The 22,710-nt window shown below is 34.3% G+C and overlaps 1 protein-coding gene across 2 annotated transcripts in view; it reads right to left on the reverse strand.

Moving 5' to 3' along the window:
* The window catches only part of ZNF654 (zinc finger protein 654), a 91,574-nt gene that overhangs the window by 25,412 nt on the left and 43,452 nt on the right, over window positions 1–22,710 (reverse strand). For both annotated transcript variants that reach the window (XM_059921358.1, XM_059921357.1), the window contains exon 3: window positions 6,905–6,986. In XM_059921358.1, coding sequence (XP_059777341.1) covers window positions 6,905–6,986 — 82 coding nt within the window. The remainder of the gene's footprint in view (window positions 1–6,904; window positions 6,987–22,710) is intronic.

Below are 22,710 nucleotides of genomic sequence, written 5' to 3' on the forward strand. Positions count from 1 at the left end.
TGAATACATTTATTGATGTCTCCCCCATCTTACTGTACACAGTGGTAACCAATGGACCATGAAGTAAACAGCTTCAGACAATACACCTCATTGTTTCTTATTTTTTAAGAGTTCAGCAAGGATAATACATCTCTAAATAGAATTTTTTTACAAGAAAGAAATGGCTAGACATCAGATAGAAATGTCTATGGACTTATTTATCCTTCCTTTGTACTGGCAGACATACCAGTCCCCCTTAGGGGACTTAGACTACTAAGTGTTGGAAACAAAAGGATGAAAGTTAGTCTTTGCCCACCAAATCTAACTACGTAGTTGGAGAGACTATCAAACCACAGACAGAATATAGATTAGTGCTCTGTAACAGTGGAAAAACTTAGGTGGGGCAAGTCATATGCAATCAAGATGGAGTTGTGCAGAGACAGGAGAGCTTCTATTCAAGCAGAAAATATGGGAACACAATTTTGAAACTGCTTCTCACTTACGTCTTGTTCTTAAGCTGATATGGTTATATTTAAAAACCTTTTAACCAGCAATACAAAGTTGGTTTTGAATACCAAGATGAGGAATTTGCCAAATTAAGTATTTGGGGAATTTCTTCCAAGTAGCCTAGGGAGGACGGGACATGATCCCAGTTTTTAGAAGGTTTTAGTGGAATGTTAATAGTTCTAAACTTATTCCTATTAGCTAAAAATAATAAAATCTGGGAGATGTGCTGGTCTTATGACCACGATGAATATATACTCTAACTTCTCAGGGGAGATCAACACTTGCCCCAGTGAAACAGGGTGGGCATAACGATCTGTTGTGGCTGGTTCTTTTACTGCTGATTATTTTTTGCTCCTTTTAAGATGCTATTGCAGTAAGATAGCCTTGGGCCTCCTCCTGTTTGGAAGTTTATGTCCCCTACCTCCTCCCACCTCCTTCCTATACTCCCCCAAGGAAGGTCAAGCAGATTTAAAAATAGGGTGAAGTCCCAGGAAAAAAAGTTTAAGGAAGGCCAACTTCTAGTCTGAACAAAAAAGATCTTTGCGATTTATACACTGACCCCAAAGGATGGGGATAGAGTTTTCTCTGAGATCAAGGTAGGCTCATTAAAACATTTGTAGAGCTCTGGCAGTAACGCTTTTTTTTAAACATCTTTATTGGAGTATAATTGCTTTACAATGGTGTGTTAGTTTCTGCTCTATAACAAAGTGAATCAGTCATACATATACATATGTTCCCACATCTCCTTCCTCCTGCATCTCCCTCCCTCCCACCCTCCCCATCCCACCCCCCTTGGTTGGCATTTTGTTGACTACTCCAGGGTCTCTCTGTTTTTTTTCCCCTAAATTAAACAAGTGAACAAAAATCTTTATAACATCTATTTTTCTCTTGATTAATAAAAATTATATATGTTCTTGGATTAAAAAGAAACAAATTAGGAAGATACATATATAGACCCATGAAACTAAACATTATTGCACATCATCAGTACTTGGATATTCCAAAGATATTTAAAACTCTTGTGTCTAGAATGGAACTTATCTTCTTTCTATATCCTCCTTTTCCCCCTATGATCATTGCTCACTTAGTGAATAGCACTACTCTACGTGGTTACTTCAGCTTAGATGCCCAAGAATATACTTGACTCCTCCCTATCTTCCTTACCTCCATCCAATCAATAACATAATCTGAGATTTTAGTTCCTGATTATTGTGTGTGTGCTTTTATTTAAAACTTGTATTTTCTTTTTTCAGAATCATTTCTGATATTAATAGGATTTTCATAATAACGATATTAACAATAGTGTGCTAATTTTTACTTGTTTCTTCAGGTCAGTCCTATTTTTTTTCTGTAACAACTCTGTGTAAATTCTTTGTTTTGATCACTTCTAAATCAGCTGGCATACTTCTTTTATTTGTTTTCCTGATAAAAGATGTAGCTGGTTTGTTTTCCAAGTATTTGGACTATTTATTTCTGTTGCCCTCTCTCATAGACTATAGGGCCTGGCAGCTGTATTATTAAATAATATTTTTCCCTTTAAAAACTCCAGACATTATTTATTTATTCTGGCATTTGTTACAATGAAGAAGTTCACTGCAGACCTGATTTTATTCTTTCCTTTGTGAGAATCCTGTTCGTTCTACAGGAGTCCTGCATCTGTAGGAATTTTTCTTTATCCTGAAAACTGAAATAAGATATAGCTGTATGTAATTATGAATTGAAAATTAATTTTTAAAAATTATTTCCTTCACTGATTTGGATTTTCCTGGAGCTAATATGCTGTTGATCGCCCTTCAACACACTTTTAGTTTAGTAGTTTCATCTCCATACAATATTTTACTTCCATACATTCCTGAGGTTGTCCCTTCTTTACAATTTCACTTCCAGTTTCATGGAAGATACCATAGACTCAACCACAGCAAGAACATAACTGATCCTTTTTTTAAAAACTGTCTTATCTTACCATGTAACTGATGGTAATTGGTGTTAGTCTCTTTATTCATCTTTACCTAGAGTATTTAGAACAGAGAGCTCTTTTACTAATGGGTAAACAGGTCTCTGTCAAATCCTTCAAGCCCAAACAGAGAAGGTAAAAGTTTATAAGTTTGATTTGTTAGACGAATGGCCCATGAGGCAGTAAATTATGAGGAAGCTACAGTGGGAGACAAAACTTTACAAAACTTTCTGACCTCTGGGTATTGGGGCAGGCTGCATTTAGTTTGGGTCATACAGTCATTCTCTCAGTGGAAGGAATGCTCTCATGCAGAGCCATACATCCCATTTTTAATGTAGGTATAACACGATTCCTGTTCTGTTGGTTCTGCTGCACACCTAGTGCATCTTCAAGAAGCACCAACAAAAATGAGATTGGTCACATACCAAACGCCCCACCACCTGCTATTTCCTCCAGCCCCTATTGTTACAAGCTGGTAGGGGGAGTGGCGTATTACTGGATAGCACTGGAAGGTCTCTCTTTTATCTCTCTCTCTCATTTCCCTATTTAATCACATTCAGTTAATCGACTGTTAATAAGTCCTCATCCTAGTAAACAGCATTTACAAGGAATTTTTTCCAAATTTTATATTATTTTTGTCATTTCATTAGGAATCTAAAATATTTAATTAAATTAATGGATTTTGGAGTGTATGAATTCAATCACGAGCCTATGGAAAGCTCACCAATGAACAGATTAAAAATAATAATGACGTAGGGGCATCATATAAGAAATGTGTCATCTTCTTGTGTTGAGGTAAAGAAAAATTACTGGAAGCCAAGTGCCAAGTAAGCAAGGTCTTAGAAGCCAGCATAGATCTTGCTCAACTTACACTGGGGTTAAGTCCCAATAAACCACCGTAAGTTGAAAATATAAGTCGAAAATGCATTTAATATACCTAACCTCCCAAACATCATAGCTTAGCCATGCCTACCTTAAAAATGCTCAGAACACTTACATTACAGTTGGGCAACGTCATCTACCACAAAGCCTATTTTATAATAAAATGCTGAACATCTCATGTAATGTATTGATTATACTGAAAATGAAACAGAATGCTTGTCTGGGTACAGAATGGTTGTAAGTGTATTGGTTGTTTACTCTTATGATGGCATGGCTAACTGGGAGCTACGGGGAGCTGCTGCTTGCTGCAGCTGCCCAGCATATGAGACAGTATCATATGGCGTACCACTAGCCTGGGAAAAGATCAAAATTTGAAGTACAGTTTCTACTGAATGGTATGCCTTCACACCATTGTAGAGTTGAAAAATCGTAAGTTGAACCATCGTTAAGTTGGAGACCATACCATCTGTATATGGAACATCTGGCTCTAAGAATGAAGTTTCCTCTTGGAATAAAGCAGAGGAAAAAATATAGTCAGTGGATAAGAAAAATTAATAATTTCTACTTGAACAACTCAAGGTTTAGGAATTCTGAAATTCATGGAAGAACAGAATAAGCTTAAGAGGTAGGTTTTGATCTCACTGTGAAAAACAGAAATCCGAATAGTATGACTTCAGAGTCCACACATTTCACCAGACAGGTTACAGGCCTGCCTTAGGCCTTAAGCCTGATCATTTTTCTAAGAACCATGCCAAACCAATGACCCTATATACAGCAAGTACGATCATTATCCCCATTTTACAAATGATAAAACTGACACAGAAATTACGTAACTTGCCCAAGATGACAGAGTGGCAAGCTGGGATACTCACAGTTGGAAAATGGGAGGGGAGTAGATGGGGGAACAGATGAGCGATTAACTCAAACCCAGCAAAGAATGTTAGTCCCTTGCTAACCCGAAGCGTGATCAGGGACCGGCACCATCAGCGTCACCTCAGGGCGGGTTAGAGACGCAGACTCTCAGGCCTCACCCCAGAACTACTGAGTCATAACTTGGATTTTAACAAGATCCCCAGGTGATCTTTATGTACATTAAAGTATGAGCAGCGCTGTGTTTGTCCTACTTCTTGTAGAGGAGAAAGAGCATGATCTTAAGCTGTATGAAAGATGGATAGAAAGGTACCACCTGGGAACTAGGGCTTGCACTAGTAGAAAGTATTAAAAAATTCAAAAGGTGACATTGGGATTGTCACTGGGTTATCAAAGGTCAGTCAAAAGCCTGGAGAATTCACAAAACTTAGCAAATGTGAGGTTTTAGAAGAGTATACATGATGGACTACGTGTTGGCCTTTCCTGGGTCCCTTAGGGCACATGTCTGGGAAGCACCAGCAGCAAAGCACCAGCAGCAGCAGTTCAGTTAGAAAATGGAAGACTATTCTCCAGATAAAGCTAAGATGGGAACAGAAGGTGAAATCTCTCCAAGGAGGCAGGACTTAGAGGCCCAAGAAAATTCAGAGTAGGAAGAAGCAACAGCAACAAAAGTAGTGGAAATGCAGAGATTAAAAACAAACAAACAGGAGAAGGGGTGGGCCTTAGAATTTGAGTAGGAGACAGAAAACAATACAAAACCATTAACTCTCCCTTGAGGGATTAATTATTTTGATAACTGAATGGAAACCCTGTTCACAAGAAAAAAAGAAAAAGGATATATCCCTTCACAAATGTTATGATTTCACACATTTAAAACAGAAGTCAAGTATTGTCTCTCATCTACTCTAAAAACGCTTCAGTAGTTCCCACTGAAGTCATTTGTCACTTTCTAAAATACTCTTAACTTTACAAAGGTTTGACTTCTTGTCTTTCTGTCTCTACACTAGAATTAAACTGCACAATAGCAGGGGCTTTTTTGTTTTTGCTTATTATGTTTTTTTCCAGAGCTTAGTGCCTACCACACAATGGGGACTAAATAAATATTTGCTGAAGTAAAAGTTCAAGAATAGATTGCCAAGAGCACAAGTGTCAAAGGAAAAATGGAATGGAAAATTAAGAAGTTTTAAATACTTGAATACAGACTCTAATTAGAATGCAAGCTCCATGAGAACAGGTATTTTTACCACTTGCTGAATGTAAGGATGGATAAAGTAGAAAGTTCAATATAATGTACCTAATTTCACTGATTCTAAGATACATTTTTTCATATTTTTATAACTCTGAAATCAGATTATGTTTTACATTCAATGCTATCTTTGAATCCATGTCAGCCTGGTAATGGTCATGATGCAGTTGTCATTCTGCATGCACGGACATTCGGAGACAACATGAAAACGTGCAAAAGGGTATACTGGTGACACAGAATAAAATCCAGGAGACTAGCAGAGCACTCTCTTAACTCTTGGATATCAGATGGTATAGGAAGGGTATAGGGTAATTAATCTAATTTAACAATACCCCTGAAGCAGGAGCCAAAAGTTGATTAAACAGAACTTACTATAAAGCCAGCTTAAGCTTTTAAAAGCCCAGTACCAGTGACTTTTAGTTCTTTTATTAATTATTTTAGGAAATGCTGCATCACCAACACTTTTGATGCCACCGAAGACAAAATGGTGTAGAAAAATAGACACTGATGACTGGAAAGGAAAAGCAATTCTAGAGTAAGCTTCTGAATGTGAAGAAGTTTTAGATATACCTTAGCCAATTAAGTTTGTTTATAGTTTTCCTATTTTATGTATGTACCAGAGTGATCACTCATAAAAATCTGTTTTAATTCAGTCTAAAAGTTCTTTAAATAAACATGAAATAAAAATTCTAGGTGAGAGAAAGCACTGCATGACTTTTCTGTTACTCTGATGACTTCCTTCCTCAAGGTAGACTGCAATACGTTGTCTGAACAACTGTACCCCTAGGGGGAGCTCAAAGTACATCTTTATTCCACCCCAAAAAAGGGCAATGAGAGACTGCCAAGGACCCATTAGTGAGCCATGGTACTACGTATTGCTTCCCAACAAAATGGTAAAAACATCAAATGTTCTTGTATCTACAGGTGAGGTCTTAGATCTTTTGTCATTCCCTTCTGGATTTACTCTTCACTCATAGAGCATGTGCAAAAAAAAAAAAAAAAAAAAAAATCTGCCTCCTATCTTGGGAAGGCTATTAAGAAAACAGATGGGAAAATCAGGAAACAACCAAAGGAAAAAGTGGCATGGAACAAACAGCCTGCTTCTAGTCTAGGCAAAAAGAGTCCTTTTTCCAGGGCTGAGTTCTACATGGGGCTTTGGAATAAAAGCCTTTAGCAGTAAAAAGCAAGTATATGTCCAGGATACGCTTGGGAATCTATAAGGGTGGTGGCAGCAGGCTCTAGTCTAGCAAATGTGGAATTAAAATCCTCTGTATGAATTGCTTAGAAGTACAGCTAAAGATTAATTTTAAGAACTTTCTTTTTTGCCAACATAACAGAATCTTAAGCATTGCCACCTTAGTAAATATAAAAGCTTATAATCAATAAATAATCAATATACTATTTTTAGGGGGAGAATAAAGGCATGTTTTAAATGTAGACAAAATGTAAGTAGTAAACTGTTTTACCTGGAATGATCCAAGAATATCCTTTAAGGGCTCTTCATAAAACTCATCTCTTCCAAAGAACAGCAGCAACTCAAAGAAACTCCTACAAAGAATAAGTGAATGATAACTTGCATTGCTTCTCTGAATTTTTGCCCCAATTTAAAAGTCTCAAGAGATAACAGTTACATAATATCAGATATTTAGTTTTAAAATAGTTGGCTTTGAAAAATTATATTGATCATTTAGGATTCATGTTATGTTTTCGGTAAAATTAGAATAAAAAGAAATATACTGAAATTCTATACCTGTAGAATGAACAATTATATTACTTATGTCTACCAGTGTTCACAGTGGGGGAAAAAATGCAGTGGTATACCAGGTGGCAAAAATGTGGCTATACATATAACAATGATTCAAAATGGGCACACAGTCCAGCTTCACCCCAAAACAATGGACCCCAGAGAAAACTCAAATTCTGAGTTTTTTTCAAAGAGATACAAGGGGTGGTAAAATTGACCCAAAAATATAAGAGGCACAATGAAAGTCTTAGCCAACATTTATATTATAGCAATATCACCAATTTTATACCTAATAAATGACACATGGTCCTCAAACCCTAGGCTTACCTTGATTATCCCATTTATGATAAGTTGTCCAAACTCTGTGGTTCCTCCTTTTTAAATAAATTATTTGGAAAATACTGTTACTAAGTACTTTATGTGCCTTTAACAATTCATGAGTTCACACAGGAAGAAATATAACTTATTTCCTAATCATGAGCATGGAAAACTATTAAAAATTATTTAGTAATCCTAAAGTATCACAAATGATGAATCCCTGAAAAATTTTAAATTTTATTAACCTAGAAGACTCAACTAGGAATACCTGAAGTTGTATTTTTTAAACACTTCTGGCGCCTTTTTTTGAGGCATAATTGACATACAACAATATATTAGTTTCAGGTGTACTACATAATGATTCAACATTTGTATATATTGTGAAATGATCACAGTAAGTCTAGTTAACATCCATCACCATACACAGTTGCAATTTTTTCCTTGTGATGAGAACTTTTAAGATTTATTCTCTTAGCAACTTTCAAATATGCAACATAGTATTATTAACTATAGTCACCATACTGTGTATTATTAATACATCCCCATGATTTATTTATTTTATAACTTAAGTCTGTACCTTTTCTCTCCCTTCGTGCATTCTGCCTACTCCCCACCCCCCACCTCTGGCAACCACTCATCTGCTTTCTGTATCTATGAGCTTGGTATTTTGGGGTTTTCTTGGGTTTTTTTGGTCTTAAAATTCAACATATAGGTGAGCTCATACAGTATTTGTCTTTATCTGACTTATTTCACTTAGCATAATGCCCTTAAGGTACATCCACGCTGTCACAAATGGCAATACTGCATTTTTTAATGGCTGAATAATGTTTGATTGTGTATATATACCACATCCTCTTTATTCACTAATCCACTGATGGACACACTTAGGTTGTTTCCACATCTCAGCTCTTGTAAATAATGCTGCAATAAACATGGGGTGCATATGTCTTTTTGAGTTAGTGTTTTCATTTTCTTTGGATAAATACTGAAGTGGAATTGCTGGATCATATGATAGTTCCAATTTTAATTTCTTGAGGAACCTCCAGACTGTCTGCACCAATTTACATTCCCACTAACAGTGTACAAAGGTTCCCTTTTCTCTACATCCTTGCCAACATGTGTTATTTCTTGTCTTTTTACTTTTTGCCTTTAATCAAAGCAAATCACTAATAAAGACAAATTTTTAAATACAAATGCAAATGCAGAATATAACTGAGAATTTTAAAATTATATAAAAGACCTAGGTATTACACAATAATTGCAAAGACCCTTCTAAATACAGTATAGTAACCATACTCCATAAATTGATATATTTATAAATTTGACTTAAAATTTTTAAATGTCAACAGAACAAAACCACATAAAAGCAGTCAAAAGCAAAATGATACACTGAGAATCTTTGCTGATTTCCTTAATTAAAAAGCTTATACAAGTAATTTTTGTTTTTAAAAAAAACAGTTAACAACCTAGTAGAAAACTGGGAGAGAAGACTACTTCACAGAAAAGAAACGCAAGGGATTTTTTTTCAAATATGAAAAGATTCTCTACTATAATTAAATAAGTGAAATTATAAAGATGAAATGTCATCTCTCCTATCATATTTACAAAAATAAAAATGTTGATATATCCCATGATGGCTCTGAAGTACAGAAATAGGCTCTGCTATCTAGTTGGAGGGATGATAAGTGGTACTACTTTTAAAGGCAACATAGTAATAGTCAAAAAAATTTTAAACGCACACATACCATTAGACTTACCATTTCCATTTATAAGAATTTAATCCTCCAAATAATACACACATAAAGTTCAAAGACACACATATATATGGATATGCATCCACAGATGGTTTGTAGCAGTAAAACAATGGAAACATACTAAATGTCTACCACAGGGGACTGGTTAAATTAATTATAATATACCCATGAAGTGAAATATAATACAAATATTAATGAGAATATCAGTGAGAATATATTTACATCTATATGAATAGATAAGGGAAAAATTCCAGGCATGTATTGTTAAACAAAGATGGAGAAATCTATTCATTACATTATCACTGGTGTAAAGGAAGGGAGAGAGTAGAAGGCACATGTACACCAATGCATATTGCCAGACTACTACAGGGATATGCAACAAACTGGTAAAAACAGTTGCCTTTACATAGGGGAAACAGAAACTAGGGGTCAGGGATGAAAAGGAGAATTATTTTTCATTATCAACCATTATGTATTTATTTTACCATCAATAAGTAAGTATAAAATAGCACCATCAATGTACTTCTGGAATCTTCTCTATCCCTATTAATAAAACATTAATTCACATCTATCTCATCTTTAAACTTCTAATAGACCCTATCTCTTGTCTTGCTATTCCACATTTACCTAAAATCCATGTTCAACATGGCTGCCATTGTTATCTTCCTAAAACACAGAATGATCTACTTACAGACTTACCACTTGCTGTGTAGATTTTACCATCTAAAGCAAAGACCTTCAGCTGACACATTTGTTTTATATAGATAAAATATTATTTTAAGATATTTTAGTTTCCAATATTTAAAAACTGTGGTATTTCAGATTAAATGTAGATTTCTCTGAGCTCTTGATAAAGAGGAACCCCTGTAACACAGGGCTTTCATCTCTCCATTGCAAAATAAGCTGAGCAGCTACTGCCTTTAGTCAAGGCATGGACCTCTTTTCCAATTTGCCAGTCTCCATCCACCTCCCATTTCCCCAGCACACTGCCTACTTGACTTATTTATTACTTATATTCCCATCCTATTTTATTTAGGTATTTGAGATCACTGATGAAGAGGAGGAAATTCAGATTCCTTATTTTGACATAAGAACCTTTATTTCTGATCCAAAACTACTTTTACACACATAGCTATTACCAAATTCCATGCTCAAATTGCAGCAAACTTCCCTACATAGCCTAAAACTCCTGTGTGCTAAAAGGTGTTTGGATCTGTTGCTTCCTCAAGACCTATTTATACGATTCCACCTAGGAACTTAGCCTAAAAACTCCCTTCCTTCTCTCCAGACTAATATATAGGTGATTCTTCTGTACTATCATAGTACTGTACTTTGCATATATCACTATTATAACATGTTGAAACAAGGAGGTGTTAACTTTGTACTAGGTAGAATGGGGTAGAAATTGCATCATTACATTGAGTAGATAGTACTGACTGGTAGACCACTTATTCTATTGGAGGAGGAAGAAATACAAAGGTTTTTAGTAGAAATAAAATATGCTATGGCAGTAAATTTAGAGATGAATGTGCAGATTAATATGACCTTGTAGATAATCTAAATATGCAGAATTATGTCTGTATTATGTGAACATGAAAGGGGAGCCAACATTACAAGAGATCTGTATATGCCTCACTATCAGCTACCTCAATAACAAGGCCCAAGTCCATTACAATGACATTAAAATGAGAAAAACTACATGCAAAATAAGTATAGTAAATAATGATAAAACAATATGGTCTAGCTACCTCTGCCTGAGGGTAAGATTCAGGAAAGTCAATAAGTATTTACATAGTAGTGAAATCACTAAGGGAAAAACCTAGAGTATATGTAGAAGTAGAAACTTCTTGTCTCAGACCTGTTGAATTTCCTATTGCCTAGTGTAAAGGATCAACTAAATGTTTAGAGATCAAATTGTCTAGCCCTCAAGGAGGCAAACTCTACAAGGTGCAGGGTAAATGAATCCACAGTAGAACAAGGTAGGACCCCAAAATATATATAGCAGTTGTTGTATAATACATGAGATAAGAATAGTTAGCCATATTTAAATTGTTAAAAAACAAAGACAAAAACAAACAAACAAAAAACCCCAAAACAAAACAAAACAAAAAACCCAAGAGAATAATATTTCCTAACAGGTAAAAATTACATGAAATTTAAATATTACTGTCAATAAGTACATTATTATTCAAAGAGAACCACACCCATATATTTACATATTGACTATGGTTGCTTTCACACTAGATAACAGAACTGAGTAGTGGCAACAGAGACCTTATGAGTTAAGCCTAAAAATACTTGCTATCTGGCCCTTTACTCACCCATGGTGTACAGCCACACTGGGTTTCAATCTCAGCTCCACCATTTCCTTGATATGTGACCCTGGGCAAGTCACTTAATATCTCTGTGCCTCGGTTTCTTTACTTATAAAACAGGAACAATAATTGTAGCTACTTCTTGTAAAGCACTTAAAACAACCCCTGGGGGTGCTACAGGTGCATGCTAATAATAATATAGTACTACTACTTCTATTATTAACATTGCCATCAAAGTTTCCTTCAACAATCTAAGAAGAAACCTGAGGTCTTCACAGATTTGTTCTCAGCTCTGCATATGTCAATTTTGCTGATATGTAAGACACCAATTTTTCCTCACTTAAATTATGAAGATTTTTTAAGATATCTAACTAAATTCATCAAAATGTTTCTTTCCAAAAATTTATTATTGTATAATGTTATATTGGTTTTTAATGTTGAATATGTTTCATATAGTGTTTAACATTTGTATAATAAAATAGATCTTTAGTATAATGCTGAATATGTCATAGTCTGTACATTAACCAATTATAATTAATATTAGTCCAAATTATGGGTTACCTACAGTTCATTCACCTAAATTGAAATAATTACTCAAAATAGAAATACCCAGGTAAAATGATTTATATAAAAACATAAATTATTTGCAGTGGGACAAGTATATTATAGATGGCAATCCCTCTGAATTTAAAAAATTATACCTTTTACCGTCATTTTTATTTGACTTTCATCAATCAGTATATTCCTATTAGCTATATAAGTTTAAATAACTAGAATATCACTAAAGTTTCCATTTATGAAACAAACTATATTCTATCCTTGGGTTGCTTGGAATTCAGACCATATATTACAAGTGTTTACCAGACTTCACATATATTACAAGTGGTAATAAGGTACCAGACTTCTTAAAATACAAAGGCACACATAAATAGATTGGTAATTATGACCAGAATTACTTTTCTTTTTTGGGTCTCTGAAGCAGATAAGTAATTTTCACACTAAAATACAAGAATGTGGATTTGTGCATTTATCTGCTATAGGAAAATTCCACTAAATTATGATGCTTAACTATCCAAATATAAGAAATCCACTTACCAATTTAAGCCAAAGAAAATTAGGTCTGTTCTACATGAATTAAATAAGAATAGAATAAAATGTTATTGCCCACACTTTAAACACTCATTTTTAACAATTTCTTCTACACTTACTAACTCTAAATCTTTGATCATATAGATGTTTCAAACTCAGCAGTACTTAATCTTTTTTTTTTTTTTCCCTTTGGCCACGCCCATGCAGCATGTGGGATCTTAGTTCCCTGACCAGGGAACGAACCTGCACCCGCTGCAGTGGAAGTGTGGAGTCTTAACCACTGGACCACCAGGGAAGTCCCAGCACTACTTAATCTTAACAAAGAGCGTTTACTTTGTCATACTCAAGCATTCCAATGCATTTATCTTCAAAATACTTTCTTCAGTAATGTCTTTAGTGAGGAAAGAAGAGGTTCATAGTTTTTTTTTCCAACTATATACTGATAAACTGTACATTATTTTCTCTAAAGTACGACAGACTAGTACCCTTAGCGATTCACCCTCTGAAAACAAGTAAAATGCTGGATAAAATAGCTGGCTTTTGCCTTGACTAAAACTTCAAACAGCTATACCGATATGCTCCTCCCAACAACTTCACCACATTTCTAAGACTGTTAAGGAAAACTGCCTGGTTGCACTTTGAACTACCCTGGAAAAGAAAAAAAAAAAAACATCTAGTTTTAAAATCCTCTCATATAGGTTGTCACCTGAATTCATATTATGTATGTGGTCCAAAAATTCTCAAGCCAAGAATTTAGCTAAAATTGGTCCTGGACTAGTAATATCTCCAGGTCCCTGCCAGAACAAATGTAGATCCTTTCTGAATACCCACTTCAAATTCAGGCCCCAATTTTTGCAAATAAACTTATTCCAAGAAAATACAAATTCACAATGTAAATAATAATGATGATGACAATAAAAACCACAGTATATAAGGAAACACAACACCATGAGCAAGAAGCAACAGAAAGTCCATGAAGACTTTATATATTTAAACCAGACCCAGAATATAAAATGAGGATAATATTAAGGAATAAAGAAATATTAAAATGATAAAAAACAATAGCAGTCAAAAAACTTATAGAAATAAAAAGTAAAATCAATGAAATTAAAAGCCAATGAACATATTTAATTGCAGATTAGACACAGCTGAAGAAAGAACTGGTAAACTGAAAGATCTGTAAAAAAATAAAGCGTAATACAGAGAGACAAAGAAATGGAAAATACAAGCAAGAGTTAAAGACATGAGGAATGGAGTGTACAAGTCTAACATGCCTAATCATACTTCAAAAAAAAAAAAAAGAATGAGAGAATGAAGCTAAGACAAAAACTGGGTAAGAATTTTTCGTAACTGATGAAAGATACCAATCCTCAGGTACAGGAAGCCCAGGAAATCTCAATAATGATTAATAAAAATAAATCTATACCTAGCTAATCACAGTAAGCTATAAAATGCCAAATACAAAGAACAATATATAAACCAGAGAATAATAAAGACTGTTTACAAAGACACAGGAAATTAAATTAGCAAGAAGAGCCTAAGATGCAAATTAGTAAGCATATAGGCTAAAACATTTGACAGTATGAAGCAATAATAATAATTTCATCTGGGCTTTAAAAGTCATAGCAAAAATACATTGCATCAGTAACATTAAAGTTGGAAGGAGAAGCTTCAGCCTTAGTGTTCTAGTGTTTTTGAACTGGAGGAAGATAAAAAGCATATAAAATATATACTTCAGTAAGTTAAGTATTAAATTCTCCTAATTTATAAATTTACATACCCTCAAGTTTTTCTGAAAGTAGAAAGTTGATTACAACGTTAATATCTAGGAAAACCATGAAATAGCATGAGCAATGAAAAGGAACTTGCCAATATTAAAACATCTTGTAAAGCCTTTATTATTCAACTGGCATTATACTGACACATCAACAAATAGCCTAATGAAATCAAATGGAAAATCCAAAAACAGGACAACTGCATGTGAAAAATGAGTATATGACAAAAACAGCATCTCAAATCAGGGGAAATGTTGACTCCATATCAGATAGCCCAATATTAAAAGACAAAATTGATTTACTCCAACTTCCAAACATAAGAAAAAATTCAAAATGGATAAAAAACCTAAATATAAAAAATTAAACACTACAAATATCAGAAGTAATCACATATAACTTGGTTATAGAGAACTTTTTCTTAACTATGGCTCATGGTCAGAAGCAACAGAACACTGATAAATTTTAATTACATTTTAAAACGTCTAAAAATATAAATGCCATAAGGAAAGCAAAACATAAATGAAAACATATACATTTGTAACTAATATCAGAGGAAGGGGTTAATATCCCTAATACATAAAGAGTTTATGAAAACTGAGAAGAAAAAGTCCAACTAACTTATAGAAAATGGGCTTGAGATAATATAAACAGGTAGCTCGTGGAAAATGAAACAAAATGGTCTTTAAGGATATGCAAAAGGGTGTTCACCTTCACTCACAATAAGAAAAATACAAATTAAAACCACACTGATGTGCCATTTCTCTTCTATTAGCATAGCAAAAAATCAAGTTTGACAACACAAAACTGTGGTGAGGTCGGAGGTAAAGCTTTATTTTATGGGTGAGAATGCAAAATGGTACAAGCTGTATAAAGGGAACTTTGAGACTACTTAGCAAAATTACATATCTATTCATCCTTTGACACAGATTCTAGGAGCCTACCCCAAAAATGTACTGGCAAACATACAAAAAGATGTATGCCAATGGATATTACTCATAGCACTATTTGTAATAGGAAAAGAATGGAAGCAATCCAAATACTTATCATTAGAAGGCATGTTGAATGAACTATGGTACATCTACACAATACTGTAAGATGTAAAAAGAAATTTGGACTATCTCTGTATCACTATGGAGTGATCTCCAAGATATAATATTAAGTGAAAAAAGCAGAGTGTAGAAAAGTGTGTACCTGTTTATCTAAAAAAGGGCATAGGGGTATGGATATATATGTTGGAACTTGCTTTTCTATCCAACCAATTTGTCTTTTTTAATAGGTTTAGGCAATTTACATATATTGCTTGGATTGAAACCTACTATGGATTTATTCTCTGTTCATTGCTCCATTTGATGCTTCTTCCACCTTCTTTTGGATTGAGTGATTTTATGATTCCATTTTATCTCCATTTTCGCTTAATATATCCATCTGTATTCAATGTTTTTAGTGATTACTCTAGTGTTTACTATATATATAAGTCCTAGCCTACCTTCAAATGATATTATGCTGCTTTAGGTATAATATAATAATCCTTGTGCTCTTTTTGTCATTCATTTAAATTTTACATGCTACAAACAATACTTCACTACAATTTTTGCTTTAATCTCAGCACTTAGAAAATATAACCCATAGGCTGGCTGCCAGTTTCCGTAAAAGTTTTACTGGAACACAGCCACATGCATTCATTTATGTTGTCTATGGCTACCTTGGTGCTACAAGAGCAGAGTTGAGTAGTTACTCTCTGATCTGCAAAGCTAAAGTATCTGGCCTTTAAAAAAAAAAAAAAAAGTTTGCCAACCCCTGCATTAGACAGTTATGTTTCACAGTGACTAAAAATTTTTTAAATTCAATTTTATATTTACAGTTGGCCCTTAAACAACATAGATTTGAACTGTGAAGGTCCACTTGTACGCAGATTTCTTTCAATAAATATGTATTAAAGTACTATGCAATCTGTGATTGGCTGAATCCATGGATGCAGAATTGCAGAAATGGAAACCTGACTGTAAAGTTCTACATGCATTTTTGACTGTGTGGGAGGTTGGTGCCCCTAACCCCTCCATCATTCACGGGTCAACTGTATCTTCAAGCTTGTACCATTTTCAGATCTCTTCATTTCTTTAAGTAGATTTTCTGTCTGGCATCATACTTGTGCTACTTTTTTTTGTAGTTCAGGTCTTCTGGGAATAAGTCTTGCAGTTTTTGCTTCCCCGAAAACATCTTTATTTCTCCCTCTCGAATTGATAGTTGAAAGAATTGTTCTTTCACCACTTTAAAGATGTCACTTGACTGTGTTCTGGCTTGCATAGTTTCTGAGATGCCTGCTGTAGCTTTCTAAATTAGGTAATGTCTTTGTTCTCTGGTGGCCTTCAAGATTTTCTCTGTGATTTTTTGAGTTTGAATGTGATGCATCTAGGGGACCTAGGTGGTAGTCTGAGAGAGAGTTTGAAATTATTCTGTTTCTTGTTCTGAGTTTCTTAGACCTGTGGTTTAACGTCTTTCATTATATTTGAAAAATTCATGGCTACTATTTTGCACTTCTTCTGCCTCATCTTTCTTCTCTTTCTGGGATTCTAACAGACATATGTTATACAATTTCATATTTTCCCAAAGCTCTTAGATGCTCTGTTCTGTTTTCTTCTCTTTTTCTCTTTGTCATTTAGTTTGGGTAATTTCTTCTGACCTGTATTTGAGTTCATTCATTCTTTCCTCAATTGTGTTGTGTTGACTCTACTGATGAGCACATCAGAGGCATTCTTCATCTGTTACTATATTTTTTATTTCCAGCATTTCCATTTGAATCTTTCTTAAAAAGTGTCCCAGCTCTCTGCTGAAATTCTCAATATGTTCAACCATGTTATCCACTTTTCCCACTAGATCTTTATATCTAAATTTGATTCTACAAACTGCTCTGTCTCTTAATAGTGCATTTTTTTCTTGCTCTTTTTTATATGTCTATAATTTTTAACTGAAAGCTGGATTTTATGATATATGAAAGTATAAACAGATGTTAATAAAATTGGTGCCTGGAAATAGACAAGCCTTTTCTTCTGCTAGCCTTTACTGTTGAGCATTTAAATAAATCTACTCGTGAGTTAAGTGAGTTTGTGTTATTGCTATCATGTGGGTTGTTGCTATCATGACCTTCAGTGCACCACTGGCTTCAAATTCCTCCACTGTTACATTGTGTAGAGGGTGGAGTCTGGGTTGCCAGATAATATTTTAGGCTTTCTGGGCCACATTAAGTCTCTCTCACATTTTTTTTTTTTAACACCATTGTTTAAAAATATAAAGACCAGTCTTAGCTTGGGAGCCATATTAAAACAAACAAACAAACAAAAAAAACCAGAAACAGCCATGGACAGCATTTGACCCCATGGGCCACAGTCTGCCAACTCCTAAGGTAAAGAATAATCAGGTTAAGCAGAGAAATGGAAGACATAAAAGACCCAATTAAAACTTTTATAAATAAAAAAATACAATGTCTGAGATGAGAAATACATTGTATGGGATTAATGTCAGATTAGACTCTGCAGAAGATAAAATCAGTGAAAACAAGGTATAGCATTAGTAAAACAAAACACACACAAAGAAAGACTGAAAAAAATGAACAGAACAATCAGTCAGGTGCAGGTCAACTGTGGATTCCCTTCAAGTGGTGTCCTTTAAGAAAACATAATGGTGATTTCTAAAAAAATTCTTTTTTTTTTACAATTGAAAATAAAATTTATTTGTAATATTTAATTCATTTTAAGAAAGGAAATTTCTACATATTCTTGTGAAATATCTATAGATACATGTTTTTGCTTAGCATTCTTATCAGTTGGCTAAATAGTGAATTCTGAAAATTCTGACAAATAAGCAATGTAGGATATAATTTATGATAATCCTGTGAAAGACCTCCATAAGTTTCCACCTTACTTCCTTTTTTTTCCTAAAAAAATTCTTAAGAGAATTTCCCAAATTTGGTAAAAAAGTACAAATCCAAAATTCCAAGAAGCTTAAGAGTAAGAAATGTGAGAGAGATTACACAAGGAAAATTACAATCAAGTTTCTTAAAATCAGCAATAGATTTCAAAAGACACCAATAAGAAAATGAAAAGACAAGCCACAGAATAGGTAAAAGTATTCACGAATCATAGATCTGACAAAGAATGTGCAACCAGAATATATAAATAACTCTTACAACTTAATAAGAAGGCAAACAAGCCAATTTAAAAATGGGCAAAGATTTGAATAGACATTTTACCAAAGAAGATACGCAATAGCAAATAGGTACATGAAAGGATATTTGCCATCAACAGCACTGAGGAAGTGCAAATTTAAACCAAAATAAGACACCACTACACAACTACTGGAATAGCTATCATGAAAAAGACAAATAATCACAAGTGTTAGTGAACATATGGAGACACTGAAACCTTTCTAGATAGCTGGTTAGAATTTTAAATGGTGTAGTCACTTTGGAAACAGTTTGGCAGTTCTATGTTAAACCGAAGTTAAACATAAACTTATCATAGCATCTAGCAATTCCATCCCTAGGTATCTACTCAAGAGAAATAAAAACATTTGCCCACTTGTACACAAATGTTCATAGTCAAAAAATTGCAAACAATCCATATATCCATCAATTGATGATTGTAAAAACAAAATTTACTATATCCATACAATGGATTACTATCCAGCACAAAAATGAATGAGCTACTGATAAGTGCTAAAACATGAATGAACCTCAAAAACATTACTCTAAATGAAAGTACTCATATGTAAAAGCCTACATGTTGTGACATATTGTTTACATTAAATGTCTAGGTATAGCAGCTCTATTAAGATAGAAAACAGATCAGTAGTTGCCTTGGGCTGGGAATTGTCTGAAAGTAAGCATGAGGGATATTTTAGAGGTGGAGAAAATGTAGTAACACTGGATTGTGGTGACGGCTGCACAACTTTATAAATTTACTATAAATCATTTAATTATACTTAAACTGCATGAACTTAATGACATGGAAATTATGCCTCAATAAAGCTATAAAAAAAAGATAACTAGCAATGGGTAAAGAGTGTGGAGGTATAGATGAAAGAATACTGATGATATATTGATAATTATTGAAGCTGGTGATGGGTAAGGGCAGTTCATTATACTATTCCTTCTACTTCTCTGTAGGTTTGAAAATTATCATAATTTTAAAAATTTATAAAACAATGCATTGACAAAGATGTAGGGAAACAGGTCCTCTCTTATATGGCTGGCAATATTGTAAATTGGCTCAACTTCTACAGAGAAAATTTGGCACTATCGAAATGATAAACCTAAGACTCTTTGATCTAGCAATTCTACTCCCAGGATACCTGTACAATATACAAAAATCCTTGCACAGGTATACCTCAGATATTGCAGATTCAGGTCCAGATCACAGCAATAAAGCAAATATTGCAATAACGACACATGAATTTTTTGGTTTCCCACTGCATATAAAAGTTATGTTTATACTATACTATAATCTATTAAGTGTGCAATAATATTATGTATAAAAAAGTATATACCTTAATTTAAAAATGCTTTCTTGCTAAAAAGTGCTAACCATCATTTGAGCCTTCAGTGAGTTGTAGCAGTAACATCACAGATCACTGATCACAGATCACAACAAATGTAATAATAATGAAAAAGTGTGAAACATTATGAGAATTACCAAAACATGACAAAGAGACATGAAATGAGCAAATTCTGTTGAGCACCAACAGACCTGCTCAATGCAGGGCTGCCACAAACCTTCAACTTGCAAAAAAACCAGTTATCTGTGAATCAAATTAAGCAGAGTGCAACAAAACAAGGTATGCCTGTACATATTCCAAGTGCCACTCATACGTGGCAATTCATTAAAATTCAAGATTCATTATTGTTGATAACAGCAATAGATTGGAACATAATCTAAACACACATTAATAGAGTACCGGTTAGTTAAAATTTTTATATATCCATAACAGTTAAATACTCTACAACCATTATAATGACTGATGATAGTTTTTCTATGTTGGGGAAAGATATCTGAATGAAGATATCTGAATGAACAAAGGGTACAAGACAGTGCGCACACTACACTAGCATTTTTGTAAAATGGAGGAAAAGGAAACATGATTATTTTTCTTGTACATGCATAAAATATCTCTGGAAGGAAACCCAAGAGAACAGTTACATTGTTTGCCTATGGAAATGGAAACTAGGGAGCATTTCCACTGTAAATGAAATTGAAGGATGTAAACTGAACAATATCTCCTTGTAAGCTCACCATACTTTTTGAATTTTGAAACACGAACATGTGTTACCTACTCAAAAACAAAAAAGAAAAAGTGATAGAGAAAATATTAAAAGCAGCTTCCCAAAAGGGTACATTATATACAGGGAAACAAAAATAAGGACGGCAGACTTTTCATCAGGAAAAAAAATATTGCGCAAGCCAGAAAACAATGGATGGACACCTTTTAAAGTACTGAGGATAAAAATCCTGTCAACCAAAAATTTAATAATCAGTGAAAATATCTTTCAAAAACAGAGGTCTCTTACCTCCAAGACAATCAGCACACCACAGAATCATATCCATCTCACTGCTGACAACCTTGTGATGAACCTACAGGATGAAAGTTTCACCCCAGCTTTATAAACGGTAAGAATTGAGCCTAGTGACCAAGAACTCCTCCCCGAGAAGAAATGAAATCTCTTTCTCCCTTGGTGTCTGAGGAGCCCGCTTGGGGTCCAGCAAACCCCACCCTGACCCCAGTATCGTGTGATGGTCCCCTCTGATCCAGTCCTCCCAACCCTTCTTGGATGAATGAAAACTGACCCATTTTCAGGGGAATGAGTTTCCTCCTCACTGTGTTGGCCTGAGGTGTTGGGACAGTGTGTGATTTTCCAGTGGTTTCCTACACTGTTGGTTCCTCCCTCGAGGTTGGGAGGCAATAACTACCATCCCAGGACTTCTCAATACATTTTTATTACCTAAACTGATGGGGGAAAATACCCCAGAGATCTCTGTCAGTTATGCAGAAGCCAACTGGTTAATGGTTAAGTTTGATCAAGGGAGGCAATGGTAGAAAACTGAAAGTTAGGAGGAAGGGAGGAATAAGGGGTCTTTTCCCCCTGCTCTTCTTCTTCTGGGACCTCTTTAGCAGTAATTATATTTCTTCCGAGGTCTCCTCTCACACAAGTCAATGCTTCTTCCCCTCATCAACCATTTCCAGTCTCCGAGTTCTAGTATTCCATCCTTGTGCCTTTGTCCTTCTATTTCCAGGACTAACAGCGACTTAACTACTAGTTGCTAAGTGTAGGTTCATCATCCTCTCCTTGGTCTATTCTCTTAGATCTTCTAACAACTATGAAATTGGTTCTATAAATTAAATTAAATTCTCTCTACTGAATTACCTAGCATGACTTACATTTCCCTAACGAGATCTTGATTTAAATAACCTATAAAACTTATCCATAACTCATAAACTTATCTCCACCTATAAACCTATCTTAATCAAAAAGAAAGTAAAAAAGGAAACAAAAATAAATTTACTTGTGATTATTCCCTATAAGACCAGCAGGAAATTATATTCCATCCCCCCAGTTCCAAAATTAGAATGGAAAACTTTTTCAAAAGTCCATGGCTTAAGAAAAATATAACCAATAAGCTACAGCCAAGATGAGTCACATATTTATTTTTATTAAATATTTTAAAAACATAAGTTTGCCTTGGTGCCTTCATCCTAGGAAAAATTTTTAATTGAGATATAATTTACATATAACATTATATTAGTTTCAGGTGTACAATAATTTGATACTTGCATATTATTACAAAATGATCACAACAAGTCTAGTTAACATCCGTCATCACATATAGCCATAATGTTTTTCCTATGATAAGAGCTTACAAGATCTACTCTCTTAGCATCTTACAAATTTACAATACAGTATTATTAACTATATAGTCACCAAGCTATACATACATTCAATGACCTATTCATTTTATAACTGCAAAGTTTGTACCTTTTAACCACCTTCACCCATTTGGCCTACCCCCAACCCCCACCTATGGCAACCACCAATCTGTTTTCTGTATCTATGAGTTCAGTTTTGTTTTGTTTTCTTTTAGATTCCATATATAACTGAAATCGTTAGGGTATTTGACTTTCCCTGTCTGACTTATTTCACGTAGCATAATAACCTCAAGGTCCATCCATGTTGTCACAGATGGCAAAACTGCATTCTTTTTTATGGCTGATAATAGTCATATATATATA

Source organism: Balaenoptera ricei, chromosome 4 (genome assembly GCF_028023285.1).
Source record: "Balaenoptera ricei isolate mBalRic1 chromosome 4, mBalRic1.hap2, whole genome shotgun sequence".
Classification (NCBI taxonomy): Eukaryota; Metazoa; Chordata; class Mammalia; order Artiodactyla; family Balaenopteridae; genus Balaenoptera; species Balaenoptera ricei.